Source organism: Trichomycterus rosablanca, chromosome 19, assembly GCF_030014385.1.
Source record: "Trichomycterus rosablanca isolate fTriRos1 chromosome 19, fTriRos1.hap1, whole genome shotgun sequence".
Taxonomy (NCBI): Eukaryota; Metazoa; Chordata; class Actinopteri; order Siluriformes; family Trichomycteridae; genus Trichomycterus; species Trichomycterus rosablanca.
In genome coordinates this window covers 9,536,286-9,558,275 of record NC_086006.1, presented here as the reverse complement: position 1 = coordinate 9,558,275, position 21,990 = coordinate 9,536,286, and the positions used below count along the sequence as shown (strand labels likewise).

Here is a 21,990-nt window from a genome sequence, read left to right as displayed (position 1 = left end):
CATGCCACTCACTTTTTAAGTAGATAAGATAGAAAAGAAGAACAGTTGTAGCCTAGAGGTTAAGGTACAGGACTAGTAATTAAAAGCTCACTGATTTAAGCCCCACCACTGCTAGGTTGTCACTGTTGGATCCTTAAGCAAGGCACATACAACCCTCAGTTGCTTAGACTGTATACTGTCACAGTATTGTAAAAAATGTAAATATATACAGTGGTACCTTGTAACTCAAAATCTTTGAAACCCATTGCCCTTCGTCAAGAAATTTGTACCCTTTAACTCAACGTTTCCCTTAAACTCAACATGTTCAGTTTGTTTTAAAAAAATTAATTTATTTAATTTCAAATGAACAATGAACAGTCGCTTTGCTCAGCGCTCGGCTTGAGCGGTGTGATAACTGTTAAATTCACTCTGAAAGCATCCACATGTATCTGTGTTTAGCTGAATTGTCCTCACTTTCACTTTTAAACTTGTATTGCAGCTCGGGGATCTGTGAAATTGTAAGAATCAGCTTTTTATTTCAGTGTTTTATTATTTTTTCATTAATAGTTTGATTTTATTTTATTATATTTGTGTTAGTTTCAGTGTATAAGTTTTAAAAACAACCCCATTATTTTACATTTGCCTAAAATATATGCAAGTCCACGGGACCATGGAACGCATTAACAGGTTTCCCATGCATCCTTATGGGAAAAAATTACCTTGAAACTCAACGCCTTTTAAACTCAATGCCAGTCCCAGAACCAGTTGATGTTGAGACTCAAGGTACCACTGTGATTTTCTTCACACACACTTGTGTATGTGTGTGTGAATAAGATTCAAGCAAACCATTAAGGCAGGTTATTATTGTATTACACAGTGACACAGTGGCTTAGTTAAAATGGTTATAAACAGTTTGCTATTGTTTGTTTGAGAACTGCTACAAAATGCACTACTTGTAAACCTGTAGAGCAGGTTTTTAAAGTGTGAAATTCAGATCTTATTTAACATATGAACATAATAATAAGAGCAAGCAGTTAATGCTTAAAAACACTGCATTGTGACAGTTGTTCAAAGAACAGAGGGCTTATCTTTCTCTACTTCTTATCAAGTGCTCCATCCTTCAAGGTCTCACTTGTTCCGGTTCCACCCAAAAACACTGGCCACAAGGCAGGAACACCCTGGACAGGGCACCAATCCATCGTAGCGTGTGTGTTTGACAACACAAAAGGTAGTTCAATGGGCTTCAAACAGCTTATCAAATTGTTAGGGTGAATGCTCACTAACATGACCTGATGTGGATTTGTTCTCTGTCTCCTCTCAGACAGCTGTGGCCATCGACTGAGAGCGTCTTTTTTCTTCAGAGGGAAGACTTCAGTGAGTCACTGAGTTGTAATGATGAATAGAAAACACACAGCATATAGTCTGTCTGGATGTTTTTCAATGGAATTAGTGTGGTGGAAAAAGACTCTCTGTTTTTTTATTTTCATAAAGAGACACTATATAACACAGCACAAAGGGTTTTATGTCTGTAAGTGAGACACCAGCAACATAGTAGGGATATAAACACTATGTAAGCAATATATATACACACGGTGACGCAGTGGTACAGTGGTCTGATATATATACGAATAAAAGGAAAAATACATAAAATACAATTGAAATATACAACATATACACAATGATATATAAGATATATAATACTATATATATATATATATATATATATATATATATATATATATATATATGTACACACACACACACATATATATATATATATATATATATACATTGTTCTTATTGTGAAACGCTGTAACTTGGATATATATATATATATATACATACATACATACATACATACATACATGTATACAACAAAAAAGCAAAAATATAAAAATAAAAATATTCAATATTATAAAAAGTTATATATTACATAAAAAATATAAGTATATATAAGTATAATATATATAGGTATAATAATATATAATATATACGTTGTTCTTATTGTTTTATATATATATATATATATATATATATATATATTATATATACACAAGAAAAAAATACTATATATACTATACTATATACTATATATGTGTGTGTGTGTGTGTATACACAAGAAAAATATATTATATATTACATAAAAGTATAAGTATATATAATAATATTTAAATATATATATGGAAAAAAACATAAAACAATAAACATTAATATATAACACATACTGTACATTGTTCTTATTGTTAAATGCTGCAAATATGTGTGTGTATATATACAAGAACAAATATGATAAAACATAAAAATATTTAATATTATAAAAAAGTTATATATTATATTATATAAAAAGTACATCTATGTTCTTGTCAGTAAAATTGACTTGTCCAGTATTTTCTAACAGAAAGTAAGAAAATAGCTAAAAACCTACTAAACATGCTTTTATTTCTGTTTGTCTGAACTAATTGTTTATTTTAAACCATGTATAGATCCCTTTCACCTATGGAGAATTCTAACTTCTTCCTGAGTCTCTGTCATACAAACAAGTCTTGAATGGTAATCAAAGGCACCTCATGTGACACGCCGAGGCCTCCTGCTTATTTCCTATTGTTATAGCACCACAAAAGCTCTTTGAGCAGCTAGTAATCTGGAACTGTGTTATTATGACTGGGAGAGATGAATCGTGCTGCAAACTATCCATACACATATAATAAAGAGCATGTCTCATTTTATAGCGAAATGCAATTGAGTGCAGTTTTTTTAATTCATGTAGTAGATCTTAAAGTTTTTGTACTAGCCACATGGATGTATGTTGCAGTATTTTAGTCTATTTTAGAATTACCTTTACAGACCCATAAATACTGTAGATATATGTTATTCTACACCTATGTGTAAGTCCTGAGAAACAAGCAGGCAAGAATGAGGTGTCTGTTTACCCTCCGATGATTAGCTTAGCAGATAAGAACTTACAAAACCCTCCCTGACTGGCGTCACCTACACACTCGAACACAAGATTAACCACGTCACCCAATCAAATCTAAAAAGTTTAAGGAGTGCCAATGACTTGTGATTTTACACATTTTAATGTGAGTATAGAATGTTAGGGCAGCAGAATGGTCCATTTCAACAAGTGTGTAGTTGTCACTGTTTGGTAACGGGGAGGGGGAGGATTCCCTCAGGAATTATATCAGCCTGAATAGCTGCTCAGATCAGTAACAAAAGCAGAGAAGGCCAGAAAGCATGCTTATCTGTCTTGATTAGTTAAATGTGCCGGTTCATATGTAAGATAAAATCATTGTATTCTGTTCTCATTTGTACAGCAAGTAAATATTTGAGTTCTTTTTGTTAAAACAGGCTTTTCACTTGAAGAAATATAATAATTAAATACATATAAAAATGTAAAGAAAGAATTAATACAAACAAGTTAAACTACTGGTGACTGTACATACATAAACAGCAATAAATATATGCATATATATAACTTGTGTGTACCTTCTGTTTACTAGTCCAGTACCTTAACCACTGAGCTATCACTGGCTAATAAATAAATAAATAAATTCTATTCTATTTTATTACAGTATTTACAACCAGAAGTCATTTAATCTGAATATATATATACATACTGTATATATATATATATATATATATATATATATATATATATATATATACAATATGATATGTATGTTATACAGTATATACAATATGAGCTACTGTTTTATATATATTATATATGCATTGTTCTTATTGTGAAATGCTGTCAATTGGATATATATATTTATATATAAGCTACTGTTTTTTGGGCAAAACTTTGTATATATATTGTATGTGTGTATATATACACACACATTAATTAATATCTATTATATATGCATTGTTTTTTTTTACTTAACACAAAAAGTCATGTAAAGATTACAAGTCTGTCTGTTGATGTAATATGACACAAAATGTTATTCTGTTCTATTTTATTTTATTATTTACAATCTGAAGTCATTCCATCTGAAGATAAATTATATACATTTTGATTAAAATCCTTGTAACAACTCTACACTATTCTATTTTTCTTACACAGTTTAGTTAAACATTTACATACATACATTATGTATGTTAGACATTTACGTACATATATTAAGGCACTCAGAATAAAGTCAGTTCTCATTATTAAGACAACATGGTTAGCATTCTAGTTACCGGAAATGCAATATAAAATAAAAAATCAAAAACTGTCAGTGTAATTTGCTAAATAAAAGTTAGGTCATTATCAACCAAATAAACGAATCGATCAGTTATAATGTATAGTATTGTGTTGTATTGTATTTTATGTAAGTAAGTTAGTTTTTAAAACTTGCACTTAACAGTTCTTGCACTTAATCCTAAAGAGGCAGTGAAACACTTGGGTGTAGTGTGATTGTCATTCAGTGCATAGTTTGGGTGTGTAATGGCCCCTTATAGTTGGGAGGATTGTCTGTGGGGTCTGGTTTTGTCTTGATGTGTCAGGAGCAGCTGACTTCATTGTTCTCCTATCAGCCTAGCTCAGAGCTTGGAATGGAATGTCTGGTGGACATAAAAACATATAGGTTGCATTATAGGTTGCATTATAAGTTGAATTAATTAAATTAATAAATTAATAACATTATTATTATTTATTCACATGGGGATAGCAGCATAGTAGTTTTAGCATTAGTGTTTAAACATGTAGTGTATACTGTAAGATGTGTTTAGAGAAAGTACACTAAAAAAATAAAAACTTATATAATTTATATAATGACAAATCAAGTTTATTTTGTTTAATTATGTTTTTTTTTTTTACTTTAAATGGTCACAGAAATCAGCAATAACTAAGAAGGGAATGCAGCCATAGAACAAAACAATGGGAAGTGCAGTGTGACATTTGAGGGGCCAAGCAGGTCCTTTGTTCTGCAAATCTGTCGCTGAAATTGTGTCTCAAGCCCAAACAGGAGGCTTTTGAAATGGAAACATTGCTGCTGGATGCACCGTGACATGACAAGTGGGGGTAAAAGGTGTAAGCTAAAAGGCAGGGCTGTTTAACTTTCCCCACCACGATTCACGCAGGCTTTAAATGAGTACTTTACCTGGAAGCACACAGTGTCTTTTTAATGGGCATGTCTTTTAGAGATGTGGAGAAATAGGAGGGAACGAAAATTAGGTTTAAGCTATTCTTGAATATTCATATACAAACACATCTTAAATAACTACACTGAATCATATATATATATATATATATATATATATATAAAAGAAATATGCCAATAATTTTAAGTTTTAACTGTGGTTGAATGTAGTGCAACTCGACAGGATGTGGTTTGAAACTCTAAGCCTTTCACACACCTTTTTATACACAGTGTGTGAAGAATGAGTATTTGCAGAGAATGTAGGAATACAGCTATATATATATTTTAATAGCTGATTTTGAATAAACCAGAACTGATACTGATATACTGTTTTAGCTGTGTCCCAAACCTCATTTAATGGTAGTAGGTCAAATGAACTCACTACCAGTCCTACCAGTCCAGTAAACATTGTGCAATTTGGAGTGCAGCCAAGATAAAAGGCTGATGAACTAACTCACACTGGTTAAAAGCTGATAAAGTTGAAAGCAACACAATCTCAAGTCTTTACTGGTAAAAAAAAAACAGCTCTGTGTCATTTACACATGCTGGTTTCAGCATTTAACATGCTTATACAAGTGAGGGTAAAAAATCTGGAACAAAACAATCCCACATACATTATATGTAGTGAAATGTAATTGTAAATGTTTATATGTTTAAATCTGGATATCAAAGTGATTTACTGATGATTCACTGAAATAATTCTGTATTACAGATGCATTGCTAGTCTTGTGATCAAGCCTTCACTTCTCAGTCATTCATATTTTCCGACAGTTGTGATTAAATTTAAATGAGAGGATTGAATCATTAGCTATCAAAGTTATTTTGTTTACTTAGTTTAGGGTCTGCACTGCTCTCTGGAATGACTAACATAATTAACAGCACTATTTACCTTTTAAAATCAATATAGTAAAATAACTATATGTAATGTGAAATAATATGTTAAAGAAGTCAAGAAAAAGAAGGTGTCGGTTCTATTGTGTCGGTTCCCCTTTTGCTGCCAAAACAGCCCTGACCCGTCGAGGCATGGACTCCACTAGACCCCTGAAGGTGTGCTGTGGTATCTGGCACCAAGATGTCAGCAGCAGATCCTTTAACTCCTGTAAGTTGTGAGGTGGGGCCTGCATGGATCGGACTTGTTTGTCCAGCACGTCCCACAGATGCTCGATTGGATTGAGATCTGGGAAATTTGGAGGCCAAGTCAACACCTCAAACTCGTTATTGTGCTCCTCAAACCATTCCTGAACCATTTTTGCTTTGTGGCAGGGCGCATCATCCTGCTGAAAGAGGCCACAGTCATCAGGGAATACCGTTTCCATGAAAGGGTGTACATGGTCTGCAACAATGCTTAGGTAGGTGGTACGTGTCAAAGAAACATCCACATGGATGGCAGGACTCAAGGTTTCCCAGCAGAACATTGCCCAAAGCATCACACTGCCTCCACCGGCTTGCCTTCTTCCCATAGTGCATCCTGGTGCCATGTGTTCCCCAGGTAAGTGACGCACACGCACCCGGCCATGTAAAAGAATATGTGATTCATTGGTGCTTTCGGCGGTGGACACGGGTCAGCATGGGCACCCTGACTGGTCTGCAGCTATGCAGCCCCATATGCAACAAACTGTGATGCACTGTGTATTCTGACACCTTTCTATCAGAACCAGCATTAACTTCTTTAGCAATCTGAGCTACAGGAGCTCATCTGCTGGATCGGACCACATGGGCCAGTCTTAATTTAGTGCAGTGTACTGAATAACAGATATTTCCTTATATTATAACAGATTTGTACAGATACAGAGCAGTTATATGTCTGGCACACAGTTTATGTTACGTTTATTGTATGGCATCAAAGCGACTAACAACTGTTAATGAATTTGATGCAACAACAGTAAAAGTTTGAGATCATTCCAGCTTTGCAATAGTAAAAATTATATATGAACACTTTTCTACATATTTCTACACATTTCATACCATATTATTAAGTTAGGTGAGTTTTAAACAACAGAGTGCCATAAACATATTATAGTATTAAGATAATATGAAAGAAAATAAATGCTAAATAAGAATTTAAGGGATAGGATTTACATTACACTAATTTACATAACCACATGCAGACACACCCTTTGTGGTTACATTTTCTGGAAGGCCCTTTTCTGACGGTGCACAAAGCAAGGTCCAAAAACCACAATCTGACTAATTTGGTTTGGAGAAACTCTAGTGGCCTGCACAGAACCTGACCTCAACCCTGTTGAACACCTTTGACAGGAATTGGAATGTTGATTGTGAGCCAGGCCTTCTGTTCCAACAACAGTGCTTGTTCTCACATATGCTCTTTAAACTGAGTAGACAAATTCCCATATATAGACCCACTTCAAAATCATGTGGGAATCCTTACAATAGTATTGGGGTCCTTTATAGGAACAAAGCTGTGAAGACTGTGTAGGGGGTGAGACTTGTTTTTTAAATAGGATCTCCAACAAGCCCATGGTGAGGTGTTCACAAACTTCTGGCAATATCAGATTTTCCTATTATAGTTTTGTTTGAAAGTGAAAGACTTGCTATACATTTTGCTGGTTGATTTTGAAACATAAACTGCTTCTTCATTTATGAAGTGACTTTAAAGGGCTCTGTAGAAGCCTTGTAATTTGATGTCTGTGGCCTCACTTCCTCTTTCTTTGCTTGTGTCTGTCTCTCTCTTCCTCCTTCTGTCTTTGTTTTTCTCTCTTAATTACACAGAGGTCATTGTGGCATCGCTGCCTGTCACTTATATTAATATTGACAAGGGGCCTCCTGCCTTACTGCATTGGGCAGTGATGGGCAGCAGCATGACTGCGAATAGGGAACCTATTAGTTTGACTACGTAAACTCAAAAAGATGTGGAAATTACAGCAGATTAAAGATGTAAATTATTTGTAGCTGTCCTTTCTGTGACTAAATTCAAGATTTAAAATGTTAAAAATTAAAAAAAAAAGATAAAAAAGATTTATTGTCACTATACAGAAACTAGGGATGTAACGATGCACTACAAGACAGTTAAAAATCGATTCACATGTGTGTTTACATGTATAATGAATCGATATTCACTTTAAACAGCAAAGGGGACTGGCTCTATTCACCTTGCCTGGTTGACGTCACTACAGGGTTGCCAGGTTCGGAAATTTCCAGCCAAATTTATTTATGTGAGGATTTTTACACAAAAAGGGAAATGTGCAGCATTGTTTTGCATAGTTTGTACCTACTTCAGAAATAAAAGGACATTCATTATTTACAGCAATCGAACATCTTATCACCTACACTTGACGAGTGCAGTGCAGTACAGCACTGTGTACGGACAGCCACACCCTCTACTGCACTCCTTTCCCATCTCCGTGCAGGCGCCACCAACCAGCCAGCAGAGGTTGTAATCGCACTAATCTGAGAGAGAGTCCCCATCCGGCTTAATCCCGCCCCTATCTGAACAGGCAGAGCCAGGATTCGATATGATGTATTCGAGATCTCAGCTCTGGTGAACAGCGTGCGTTTTTGCCGCTGCGCCACCCGAGCGGCACAAATACAGTATTTTATTTTATTTTTTAAAGAGAAATAATAAAAGGAAACTTCGTCATAATTTGTCTGCAATTTCATTTAGTTTCAAAAATCAGGAAAAAAATCGTATTGTGAACCCAGTATCGTGAATCTCATCACATCGTGGGTAGAGTGTATCGTTACATCCCTACAGAGTACAGTACAGGTCACACATAACATACAATAGATAAACCCTGTCAAAACAACTTGGCTTTAGCTATTACGTTTTCTGTAACTAAAACCCACCCCTATTCTGTCAAAATATATTATTAACTAAAGTTCTTTCATAAATATACTAGTCAAAATCCAAGACTAAATCATTTATAAGGTCTTACAGTCATCTGTGCAAACAACTGTCCATGTACAATGTGTATGTAAATTTTGGACCCAACAGAACTTGCCATATCAAAAAAATCAATAAACTAATGAAAGGACTTAGATTTCAATTATGTGCACCAATTGTTCAGTCAGTGAAAAAGAGGAATTGCAGAAATAAGTAAATTCCCAAGGTTTACTGTATATTTGTTGATAATAATCTGGTAGCACAGGTAAATTCAATACCTTGTGTAAGATTGTACATTTTAAACATGTACAAACTAATACAAACCCAATTCAAAAAAAGGCTGGGACAGGGACATACTAACCACCTTGTTACACCATTATTCCTTTTAACAGCATTTTGTAATCACTTGGAAACTGATTACACCAACTGTACTTGTGAAAGTGGATTTATTGTTAATATACAGTATAAACACTTAAGCTGCTGTAGACTGCGTTGTCATATATCGCACTTTATAATGTGGTCCTGGGTTCGATCCCCAGGTGGGGTGGTCCGGGTCCTTTCTGTGTGAAGTTTGCATGTTCTCCCCGTGTCAGTGTGGGTTTCCTCTGGGAGCCCTGGTTCCTCCCACAGTCCAAAAACATGCAGTCAGGTTAACTGAAGACACTGAATTGTCCTATAGGTGAATGGGTGTGTGTATGTGTATCTGCCCTGCGATGGACTGGCACCCCGCACAGGGTGTTACTGTGTGCCTTGCGCCCATTGAAAAGCTGGGATAGGCTAGGGCACCACTCCCCCCCCCCCCAACCCAGTGAGGTCTGGACTGCAGGCAGGCACCTGCACTCTCATAATATAAAGCTACACTGTATAAGGTGACATGGCATTGTCTGACTGAAACTGACCTACAATCATCTAGAAAGCAGTACAGCAGTAATATTTTAAACAAAGATGACAAACCTGGACAATGTACTACGTGTATAATTTATAGTATGCCACCAATGGTCCTTGCATAGCATAAACCTTCTCCATAATGCAAACAAAGATTATATATTTAAAATTAGGTAAAAAAAAAAACGTGGGATTTTCTGGACTAGTAATCAGAAGGTTGCTTGTTCAAGCCCCACCACTGCCAAGTTGCCTCTGTCAGACCCCTGAGCAAGGTCGCTTTGGATACAAGTATCTGCTTAAAACTGCACATGTAAATCAGACCCCCTGACTTTACCATACACATTATTGTGTCATAGAATTGATTTCAAATTGATATAATTGCCATTTTGCCCATAAATCTACGCTTAATTATCCCTAATGATGATGAAAATGTTTATTAAAAATCATTTAGTATAACTGTTATCAGACCTTTCATTCAATACTTTGTTGAAGCCCCTATGGCTGCAAGTCTTCTTGGATATGTCTCTAAAAGCGTTTCATGCATGGATTTAGGCAGTTTATCCCATTTTCATTGCAGATCTTCTTAAGCGTCATCAAATTAGATGGTGACCATATTTAAACTGCTATGTTCAGGTCTGGGCTTTGGCTGGGCCACTTAAGGACACTAACAGACTGGCATTGAAGCCACTTCAGTGTTATTTTTTTGGTTGTATGCTTCAGGTCATTGTCATATTGAAAGGTGAACTGTCATCCCTTAGAGGTTTTCACCAAGAGTGTCCCGGCTGCATTCATCTGTCACTCAATTCTTAAACGTCTCTCTGTTCCTGCTGCTGATAAGTAACATAGAACATAGCAATAGGGGTGTCAGGTAGGTATTAGTCAGGTGATAGAGTTACATTTTTGTTTAATCAAACCAGATAATCTTGTACGTGTTTACGAGTCATTTATATGCCACTTAGCTCAACAGTGGCTCATGTCTTGCCACTTTACATACCTGTCAAGTCTCCCGTTTTGGCCGGGAAACTACCGTATTTTACCCCTCTTTCCCGCCGTCTTCCCGTATTAGTATTTTCCTGTAAATTTCCCGTATTATATTATAATTTTAAAAAATATTCCTGTGCCTGTCCAAACTGAAATGTCACTAACCTCGCGAGAACTGCCACCCAGGCTGCTGCAAATGGCAGTTCTCGCGAGGTTAGTGCGGACAGCGGGAACAAACCTGGAACAGGGAGAGATGGATGGATGCAAGGAGAGAGAGGGCATTCCTGCCAAAAAAGTAAAGACTGCATGTAAATATCTAGAGAAATGGGACATCGAATATTACCTAGCAGTTATATAATTCTGATATAATCTTTTGACAGTATGAGAGTAAAGGCTGTTGTGGTTTTTACTCTTATGCTGTTTTTTCTCTTATGCTGTTGTAGATCCGTGAGAAGATTCTATGAAGCAGTGCTTCGGAAGATGTTCTCCTCCTTTCCTCTTGACCATCCACTCCTAAGGGACATGAAAGTGCTGGACTCTGCTGCTCGCCTCAACATTACTCCAGGGACAGGTAGATGTTAGTCAGTTGATAGAATGAATAAATTAATGGTTTAGTTTTGCAATGTTCAAACACTTGCTTTACTTTACAGTGGAAAGGCTAGGGGCCCTGTTCCCTCAGTTGAGCTTGAGTGAGGATAGGCTGAGACAGGAACTCATTGACTACCAGGTGACAGATAGCAAGCAACTCCCACAAGAAGACAAAATTGACAGATTCTGGGGCCTGATAGGAAAGGATGTGAGGTTCAGTGAGCTGCCAAGACTAATGAAGGCTTTACTATGCATTCCCCACAGCAATGCCAGTTCTGAAAGAGTGTTTAGTATGGTGAGAAAGATTGTTACAGAAAATAGGATGTCATTAGACAACAGCACTGTTTGTGTTTTACTCTCATGTAAAATCAACCACTCTGGCCCAGCCCACAAACACACTCCTTCCAAAAAAGTGTTAAAGGATGCAAAGTCTGCAACAACTCTGTATAATAAGTCAGTGAATGCCAGAGAACCACATGAATGTAATGAAAATAAAATGTGTTTCACTTTAAGACAAGCAATGTGTATATATGCTGAAAATATGTAAAATAAAAAAATGTGCTTCAATTCCCTTTTGTGTTTTCATTAAGGCTGTATTATAAGAATTACATATGTAGGAATGTCCACAGCATTTCAGTGTCAACAAAGGTAGGCCTATCAGATTCTGATCATCTAATTGTAGTTTGTAAGTGTTTCACAGGTGGTTATTTTAGATTTCTTGTAAACCTGTCTTAAAATGTAAGGGATACTGAACCTCGGTTGGGCTGGTGGGACGGCTCGAAGCGCGCGGCGGAAAATTTCCCTTATTTTTAAATCCAAAACTTGACAGGTATGACTTTATCATAAATGAGTGCTGAAAATATGGTTGTCTGTCAGGTTCTGTGATCTGTGCACACACCCTTTGGAGCTCTTGTATTGTAACCAATGGATTATTTCTTACCCCTGTGGTCAGAGTCCTTCTTGCCTGGATGGAAGGTTCAGTGTTGTATAAGGTTCCTCCATTTGAAACCACTGTGGTCTTGGGAACATTCAAAGCCTTACATATTATTTTATATCCTTGGTCTGGTCTACACTGTGACTCTATTTCTTTGTGAAGATTTAACAGACAGATCCCTGGATTTCATGGCTTGTTTTTATTTTGTTTGGATAGTGCAATGTAAATTTTGGGTCCTTATAGATCCAGGTGTGTCTTGATGTCCAAACCATTTTTATACTTTAGTTCTACAACCATTTTAATGATAATTAAAGCAGAAAAGATGCACATATCATTTGTATTTAATTAATTCATTAGAAAATCATCTATAACCGCTTCTCTGCCTTTTGGCTAAGATCAAGTGTAGTATATTATTAGTGTTCTTATCAGTTTAATATCTGATACGTCCTCTGCCAGAGGACCATATATTCAATGGATTTTTAGGCCTGTTTGGGACAGTGGTAGTCTAGTGGGTAGAGCTTTGGGCTAACCGGAAGATTGGAGGTTCAAATCCAGGCTCTGCTATGCAGCCACTGTTGGGTCCTTGAGCAAGGCCCTTAACCCTGTCTGCTCCAGGGTCGCTGTAGATGGCTGACCCTGCGCTCTGACCCCAGCTTCCAAACAAGCTGGGATATGTGAAGAAAGAATTTCATTGTACTGTACACCTGTATATGTATATATAACAAATAAAGTATATCTTCTTCTATATCTTCTTCTAACCATGTTTTTCCTTTGCCATTATGGACAAGTGTAAGATTGATGGATAAAAACATGGATTGAATGGATGCAAACCTTGTATTGTCAGTAATCATCCTTTATTAATGCTAAATTTCTCCAAATTGTTCATAATAATGCAGTTCAGTTTGTAACTATCAGATCATACTTTTATATTTGCATGTCACATCTGATACCGTAGGTGCCGTACAATACCATGGTCCTGGGGGCCTGGCTTTATCAGTGAGGACATTCCTTCCACCTCCCTAAACATTCTGAGGTTATATAGGCTAATCTGAATTGCCATTAGTTGTGGGTTAATAAATGGGTGCGTGTTGGATGCCCAGGAACAAATTGGCACCCTGTTCAGGGTGTACTCCTGCTTGACCACAAGCCGTGGAGTGGTTGCTGGAGTGGTTAAACATGTTTAAATAAAATGTATTAAAATAATGTGATTTATATCATACATGATGTTTTAATGTATTTTTTTAAATATTTAAAATATGTTGATTTTTTTAATGCATTTTCTCATTATTTTCCTCTCAATTTAGCGCACTCAATTTGTCTTCCGCTGCTGAGGGATACACGATTGCATCCAAGGAGAGCACGTCGCTGTACACGCCTCATCCGACACGTGCACACCCCTCCTCTTCTCGCCCCTGCATTCTGCACAGGTGTCTCTTCCGCCAATCAGGGTCCTTACACAGCATATGAAGACCCACCCATTTGGCTAATTAATATTTGCTGCAGGCACTGGCAATTATGCCCACCAGATGGCACCCAGCCGACCGGTGGCAACGGCAAGTTTCGGACCGAGGAGTTCAGAATCTCGGCGCTGGTGTGCTAGAGGAATATCCTGCTGCGCCACCTGGGCGCCTTGTTGTTGTTGTTTTTTTTAAAGAAAATGAATTAACTTTATTTCAAAAACTAAATGTCTATGATACTTAACTGAAAATGGTTTTCCACTGAATCTGAATGCAAGTAAATATTACAATTTAAAAATACACAGTAAGTACACTTTGGTAACACCAAAAGCCAATAATTAGAGGGGGTCCACATATGTTTACACTGTTTTTGTGTATCATTTGTGGAGTCATTTGTGTTTAAAGCTAAGCAGACAGGATCTGTGAACACAGCATGGATGATGTTGTACCCTTACATTTTATTAAAATGTATTATAAGGCTGGGTCATTTTACAGTGACATGATTTAGTTGATTACAAGCAAAAAAAAAGTTAAATTATGTCAGTTCAATTAAGCCAGTTCTCTATAGATCTGCATTAAGAGTACACTGAAATTCCATAACATTTTATTTAAAATGCATACCATCATAGAAAGTGATTATGCTGGATCCACCAGGAGCATGTAAGTAATTATTTAAAGAGTAAAACATGGTGAATATATATTATTACATTTATGAAATGAAAATGTCTATATAATTAGACAAGACTTTGTTATACATAACATGGTTTGACAGTAGTAGCAAAGTTCTAAAATCCTATTGCATTTACACTAATTAATCAAGCTTTATGCAACAGTGTGAGATGACAACAAAATATATTATAAAATATAGCATGTCATGACCCTAAGGTCTAAATCTTCTAAATATTTTATCCAGTCAGAGAAAGCACACCACCACAAAGACATGCAATATTGCTTAGAGACTAATGCTAATTAAATATGGCAGATTGTTTTATCGACATGTTAAACACTACTGTTCATGCATGCAAGCATCCGATGATCTACTTGCAAAATAATATGAATCTTGAGACGTTTGGCAGGACAGTATAGACAGGATTGACATTTAAATTACACTATTATTTTCAAATTAATTAAAACAGCATGTTTTCTGCTCCCCTTGATTTAATTTACCACAAACCTTTACAAAACTTGCAAGCCTTAATGCTTTACTGCATTTAAATATACATGTCAGCAGTAACAACAGGATGATCATTACAAATAGTATAAGGTGGAGAGGGAGTAAGTATAGTGAGTATTGCTTACATACAGTATAAATGTGTATTGAAGTGAAGAAATAAAATAAGCTGCATCAATTCAATGAGTAGCAATCGTTGTTAAGGTAAAGCATCAGTAATAAAGTTATTAGACAAGATTTATATGCAAAAGCAACAAAGCCACACACGCAAACACAAATGAAAAGTTAATGGATGTTCTTAGACTATTGATAAGGAAGTTAAGAGAGAAACTAGCAGTCACTTGAAAAGAGACATGACTTCTGATGTAATCCCGATGGATTTTCTAACTGCAGGACCATGGGCTAAGTTGCATGGGTCATAATTGATTTACAATGCTTCATACTTCATAACATAGAAACCTCCAGACTGTAACTGAAGTACCAATGTTATTAATGTTATGTTAAGGATCAATTAGATATCTCCGACCTTTTTTAAACATATATTTGTTAAAGCTGATAATAATACATAGTCATGGCCCTATTTGATGGTAATTAGTCGATTGAAGTATCTTAAACAACAAATAGTGGTTGAATACTAATCCCCCACTGTTGTCACTGTTTTACAATAGCATGAGTTCATCGCCCTTATTATTGCTTTATCTGCATTTTATCTATTATACACCGATCAGCCATAACATTAAAACCACCTCCTTGTTTCTACACACATTGTCCATTTAAGCACTGTGTAGTTCTACAATTACTGACTGTAGACCATCTGTTTCTCTGCATGCTTTGTTAGCCCCCTTTCATGCTGTTCTTCAATGCTGGTATGTGTGGATAAGACAGCAATGCTGATGAAGATTTCAAACACCTCACTCTCACTGCTGGACTGAGAATAGTCCACCAACCAAAAATATCCAGCCAACAGCACCCCGTGGGCAGCGACCTGTGACCAGTGATGAAGATCTAGAAGATGACCAACTCAAACAGCAGCAATAGGTGACCGATCGTCTCGGACTTTACATCTACAAGGTGGACCAACTAGGTAGGAGTGTCTAATAGAGCAGACAGTGAATGGACACTGTCTGATCCACTCATACCAGCACAACACACACTAACACACCACCACCATGTCAGTGTCACTGCAGTTCTGAGAATCATCCACCATCCAAATAATACCTGCTCTGTGGTGGTCCTGTGGGGGTCCTGACCATTGAAGAACAGGGTGAAAGCAGGCCAGACTGAAAAGTATGTAGAGAAACAGATGGACTACAATAATTGTAGAAATACAAAGTGCTCCCATATGGTAAGTGGAGCTGATAAAATGGACAGTGAGTGTACAAACAAGGAGGTGGTTTTAATGTTATGGCTGATCAGTGTATATTATCTATTATGTGCTCAGACCATTGCGCCACCTAAATTTGTTGGACTTTGGAATGCAAATACAACAGAAATTAATCATATTCTAATGCATGTCATTTAACTGACCCATATATTAAGCAAATTGCAAATCCTCACTAAATATACTTAATATAAACAAAAGATATAAGTATTAAGGACAGTTTCAAGAAATAGGAGAAAACTGAAAGTTAGAATTAAACATGGCAGTTTTCTGATACTTTAGTTCTCTGTTTACCCTGGTTGTAGCGGTTATATAAGAGTACATCTCTGGTCTCTGGACAAGATTTACACCAAGATACTTATGTAAATGCGACTGGTTTTCTATGCAGACAATAAAACCAAAGTTTTTATTTGGCCTTTTCAGGTGCTCCAGGCTCTGTTTGCACTCCTGCGTCAGAGTGGCGTTTCTGACCCTGAAAGACAATAAAAAAGCACATAAGACATTACAAGCCAAAGAAGATTCAGTTTTAAAACATGCCGTGAGCACAACTGATCACAACCAGTCTGACAACTAATTCTCATTTACATCTATTTCCCTGATTCATCTGGCTCAAACATGCCCCTACATAAACATATTTAAAGCTAGCACTACTGTATTATTGATGTATTTTTGTGTCAAGGTTCTTGGGTGACGTGTGTTTTCCATTGACTTGAAACTGGAAACAAAATATCACCACTTTGCAAAGGCTCTTATTGTGAAACACCTTTAGTCAAAGCCATAGTTTCTCTCACAGTGGCCATTCTAACAATAACTCTTTTATTTCATTGACTATGTTTAGGCTTTGTTTTCGTTGTTTTATTTCCTTAGGATAAACCTAACTGAGTTCCAGGGCATGTTAATTGCCTTTTTATGGTCTTGTATCCTTTTAAAGTCATGTACTCTTTTATTATTACAATTCTGAATTGTTTCAAGTGCTACTTTGACCTTATTTTGAATTGTTCTGTGACTGTGTGCTTTCATGTTAATCTCACAAAGAAATGGAATTTGTTAATATATTTTGAGCCAATAATTGATAACTTATGGACAATCTTTTTTGGTGTTAACTGTCAACAACACCTAAAGGGGCTTTCGTCCTTTTTTTTGTTTTCACACTGTAGTGTTTCATATATTATATTAAAAGGTCTTTTTTATTTTAAATAATCATAATAAAATATTACCTTTATAATTAATGCTCCCTGGACTCAAAATAAATGTCATTTTTTCATAGAACATATGTATTTTGGGTGCCTAACCTGGCTAGGTACCTGACTAAGTCTGGCTTTAACAAGATTTAATGAGGAAAATTCAGGTAACCGCACTGTGGAGCAGCAGTAAATTGTGCTAACCCACTACCACTAAGATCCAAGGTTCAAATCTCAGCCGTGCTATTGGTCGGCCAGCTTCTGCACAGATATTACTGGCTAGTCTAGCCGGTCTCAAACTGCCAAGTCTAATACGTGGGGCAGATCTACTGTGACGACCCTTAAATCGGGAGCCAAATAAAATAAGTAAAAAGGGAAACAAAAAAATTAGGGATGGAATTAACAGCATTGCTTACTGCTAATTGGCTACACAAAGCATTACGCAAATCATGTGTAACCATACACAGATATATACTCAGTGGCCACTTTATTAGATACACCATACTAATACTGGGTATTAGGTCATAACATGGTCATACCCAAGACAGACTGTAAACTGTAAACAATGTAAACAATGCTAAATTGGTATTATGGTGGCTTGGTGGGTAGCAATGTGATTATCACCTGACATCAAAAAGGTCTTGGGTTTGATTATAAGGTGGAGATAACTGGTTTTTTTTTTGTTTTGTGTTTGTATGCTCTCCCACTGTCCAAAGACATGCAGTTAGGCCAACTGGATCTGTTAAAATTGCCCTGGGTGTGAATGTGTGTGTGTGTGTGTGTGTGTGTGTGTGTTTTAGCCCTGTGATGGACTGGTGTTCGGTCTGGGGTGTTTCCTAACTTTCGCTGATTTAATGTGATGTTTTTCTGGTTTCCATACTTCTAATGGTGAGTTATTTGAATTACTGCAATTTCCCTGTCAGCTCAAACCAGTTTGGATATTCTCCTCTTAACCTATGTGTTAACAAGATGTTTCCACGCCAACTAATGCTAACTATACACTGATCAAGCACAACATTATGACCACCTCTTTGTTTGTACACTCACTGTCCATTTTATCAGCTCCACTTACCATATAGAAGCACTTTGCAGTTCTACAATTACTGTCTGTAGTCCATCTATTTCTCTACATACATTTTGAGCCTGCTTTTACCCTGTTCTTTAATAGTCAGGACCCCCACAGGACCACCACAGAGTAAGTATCATTTGGGTGGTGGATCATTCTCAGCACTGAGGTGACACTGACATGGTGGTGGTGTGTTAGTGTGTGTTGTGCTGGTATGAGTGGATAAGACACAGCAGCGCTGCTGGAGTTTTTAAACACCTCACTGTCACTGCTGGACTGAGAATAGTCCACCGACCAAAAACATCCAGCCAACAGCACCCCGTGGGCAGCGTCCTGTGACCACTGATGAAGGTCTAGAAGATGACCAACTCAAACAGCAGCAATAGATGAGCGATCGTCTCTGACATTACATCTACAAGGTGGACCAACTAGGTAGGAGTGTCTAATAGAGTGGACAGTGAGTGGACACGGTATTTAAAAACTCCAGCAGCGCTGCTGTGCCTTATCCACTCATACCAGCACAACACACACTAACACACCACCACCATGTCATTGTCACTGCAGTGCTGAGAATGACCCACCACCTAAATAATACCTGCTCTGTAGAGGTCCTGACCATTGAAGAACAGAGTAAAGGCAGGCAAATACAGTATGTAGAGAAACAGATGGACTACAGTCAGTAATTGTAGAATTACAAGGTGCTTCTATTTGTTAAGTGGAGCTGATAAAATGGACAGTGAGTGTAGAAACCTGGAGGTGGTTTTAATGTTATGGCTGATCGGTGTATGTTTTTATGTTGTTGTTTTTCAAACCATTATGTGTAACCTCTAGATACTTTTGCATCAGCAGTTTCTGGCATACTTAAACCAGTCAGGCCAAACCACACCACAAAGTTACTCAGATTTCATTTTTCCCAGTTCAGATGTTTATGTGTACATTATCTAAAGCTCTTGACCCATGTCTGTATGGATTTGTGCATTGTGCTGCAGTCACGTGTCACGTGGTTGAGTTCACGTGAAACTACATGAAAGCGCAGGTGTACGCAGGTGTTTCTATTCATAGTGGCTGGTAAGTAAAACATAAGAGTAACTTTAAGTAAACAGTCTGGTTTATTGGAGCTGTTTTTTTAGCATCAAAGAATGTCATGCTATTTAATTCATAACCTTTGGAAACATTTATGTTTAATGTCTCAAATAGCACATCTGCAGTGCTTTTATGTCCAAGATGCAGCCCAAACAAACAGAATGTTTTGAGACGTTGTCAGAATCTCAGTCTGCATAAACATTCATTCATCTTTAGTAAACACTGTTCTGGTTGGGTCAGGGTGGGTCTGTGCTGGAAACACTGACTTATATCAGTCAGTCATTTACACTTAGGGGCAATTAAAAATACAATCCATACTGTGACATGTGACAGGTTTTTGGTAAGTAATAAGATCCCAAAAGATCCCACTTAAACATTAAATTGAGGCAGCGGTGGAACCTCGGTCACTAGAGCATGATGTAGTAACTTAATAGTAGTGAATGCCAAAACTGTACAAACACAATTACTGGTGCACTAATTTGACATATTGTTCAGTACGGTATGTGGTTTGAGACACAGCCTTTCACTTTCCTATTATACAGGGTGTAACTACATACACCGATCAGGCATAACATTATGACCACCTTCCTAATATTGTGTTGGTCCCCCTTTTGCTGCCAAAACAGCCCTGCAACTGCGATGCACTGTGTATTCTGACACCTTTCTATCAGAACCAGCATTAACTACTTCAGCAATTTGAGCTACAGTAGCTCGTCTGTTCGCTCCCCACGTGCAACAATGAGCCTTGGCTGCCCATGAGCCTGTCGCCGGTTTACCACTGTTCCTTCGTTGGATCACTTTTGATAGATACTGACCACTGCAGACCCACAAGAGCTGCAGTTTTGGAGATGCTCTGACCCAGTCGTCTAGTTATCACAATTTGGCCCTTGCCAAACTCGCTCAAATCCTTACGCTTGTCCATTTTTCCTTCTTCTAACACATCAACTTTGAGGATAAAATGTTCACCTGCTGCCTAATATATCCCACCCACTAACAGGTGCTGTGATGAAGAGAGATAATCAGTGTTATTCACTTCACCTATCAGTGGTCATAATGTTATGCCTTGTCGGTGTATGTTTTAGTGTATTTGTAACATTCTTGTGGTGTTTCTTAATCAAACCAGTTGCTGTTTCCTAGTTTATCATTAGATGAAGGCACAATTGTGCAGCAGGTACTTTCAGTACTACATACTGTTCAGTACTGTGGTTTGAGACACAGCCTTTTACTTTTTTTATTACACTGGGTGTTGCTACATGTGATTTTAGTGTATTTGTAACATCTTTGTAGTGTTTTTTAATCAAACCAGTTGCTGTTTTCTAATTTATCATTAGATGAAGGCACAATTGTGCAGCAGGTACTTTCAGTACCACATACTGTTCAGTATTGTGGTTTGAGACACAGCCTTTTACTTTTCTATTATACTGGGTGTTACTACATATGATTTTACTGTATTTGTAACATCTGTGTGGTGTATTTTAATCAAACCAGCTGCTGTTTTATAGTTTATCATTAGAAGGCACAGTGGTGCAACAGGTGCTTTTGTTACCACATACCTCTGGCGATCCATTTTTCGCTATCATACTGTTCAGTATTGTGGTTTGAGACACAGCGTTTCAGTTTCCTATTATACTGGGTGTTACTACATATGTTTTAGTATATTTGTAACATTCTTGTGGTGTTTTTAAATCAAACCCTGCTGCTGTTTTATAGGTTATCATCAGAGGAAGGCACAGTGGTGCAGCAGGTACATTTTGGTAATCCTTTTCTCCAGATACAGATGTCTTTGTGCAGTGTGCTATTCTCTCAAAGTGATTTTTTCTCCCAGTTGAGTGGTCTAGTTTTATTTCTCTTGTTGAATTAGAGTTCGAATCTGCACCCCAAAGTTCCTTGATAGGCTCTATACTCTCACAGCTCAGTCTTGGGCTGCTCACTGGTCAGACAGTACTTTCAGTCACAGACTCATTCAGCTCCGCTGTAAGAAAGGAACGATACAGGAAATCGTTTGTACCAACAGCGATCTCACTGTATAACTCGTCTCCACTGTGCCGGGACATCATAGCACACTGAGTCACTACCAGGACTATCAGGACAGACTCATGAAGCATGATCTGTCACCCTGTTAATGGAACTTACATTGCACATTTGTGAATATTTACTGCACAGGACCCTTTAATAATTGTCTATTATCTCACATATTACATATCTTTATTTTATTTATTGCCTACAAATATTGTACAGTAATACTTACCTACTTAATTTTTTTTTCTAATGTACCTTGAGCTGCTGTAATGCTTGACTTTCCCTTTGGAATTAATAA

General features: G+C 37.0%; 1 protein-coding gene and 1 pseudogene across 6 annotated transcripts in view; one reads left to right on the top strand and one right to left on the bottom strand.

Annotated features, from left to right (window-relative positions):
• Nucleotides 1-4,374: 4,374 nt before the first annotated feature.
• Nucleotides 4,375-21,990, bottom strand: part of bcas1 (brain enriched myelin associated protein 1) — a 37,372-nt gene continuing 19,756 nt past the window's right edge. For 4 of the 6 annotated variants that reach the window (XM_063015751.1, XM_063015755.1, XM_063015753.1 and 1 more), the window contains one exon: nt 16,383-16,815. In XM_063015751.1, the coding sequence (XP_062871821.1) occupies nt 16,750-16,815 (66 nt within the window). In that variant the 3' untranslated portion in view covers nt 16,383-16,749. Of the gene's footprint in view, nt 4,528-16,382; nt 16,816-21,558; nt 21,646-21,990 lie in introns of those variants that run through there. The other 2 variants (XR_010015395.1, XM_063015754.1) reach the window with 2 other exon arrangements.
• LOC134334033 (U2 spliceosomal RNA) lies at nt 12,705-12,824 on the top strand (annotated as a pseudogene).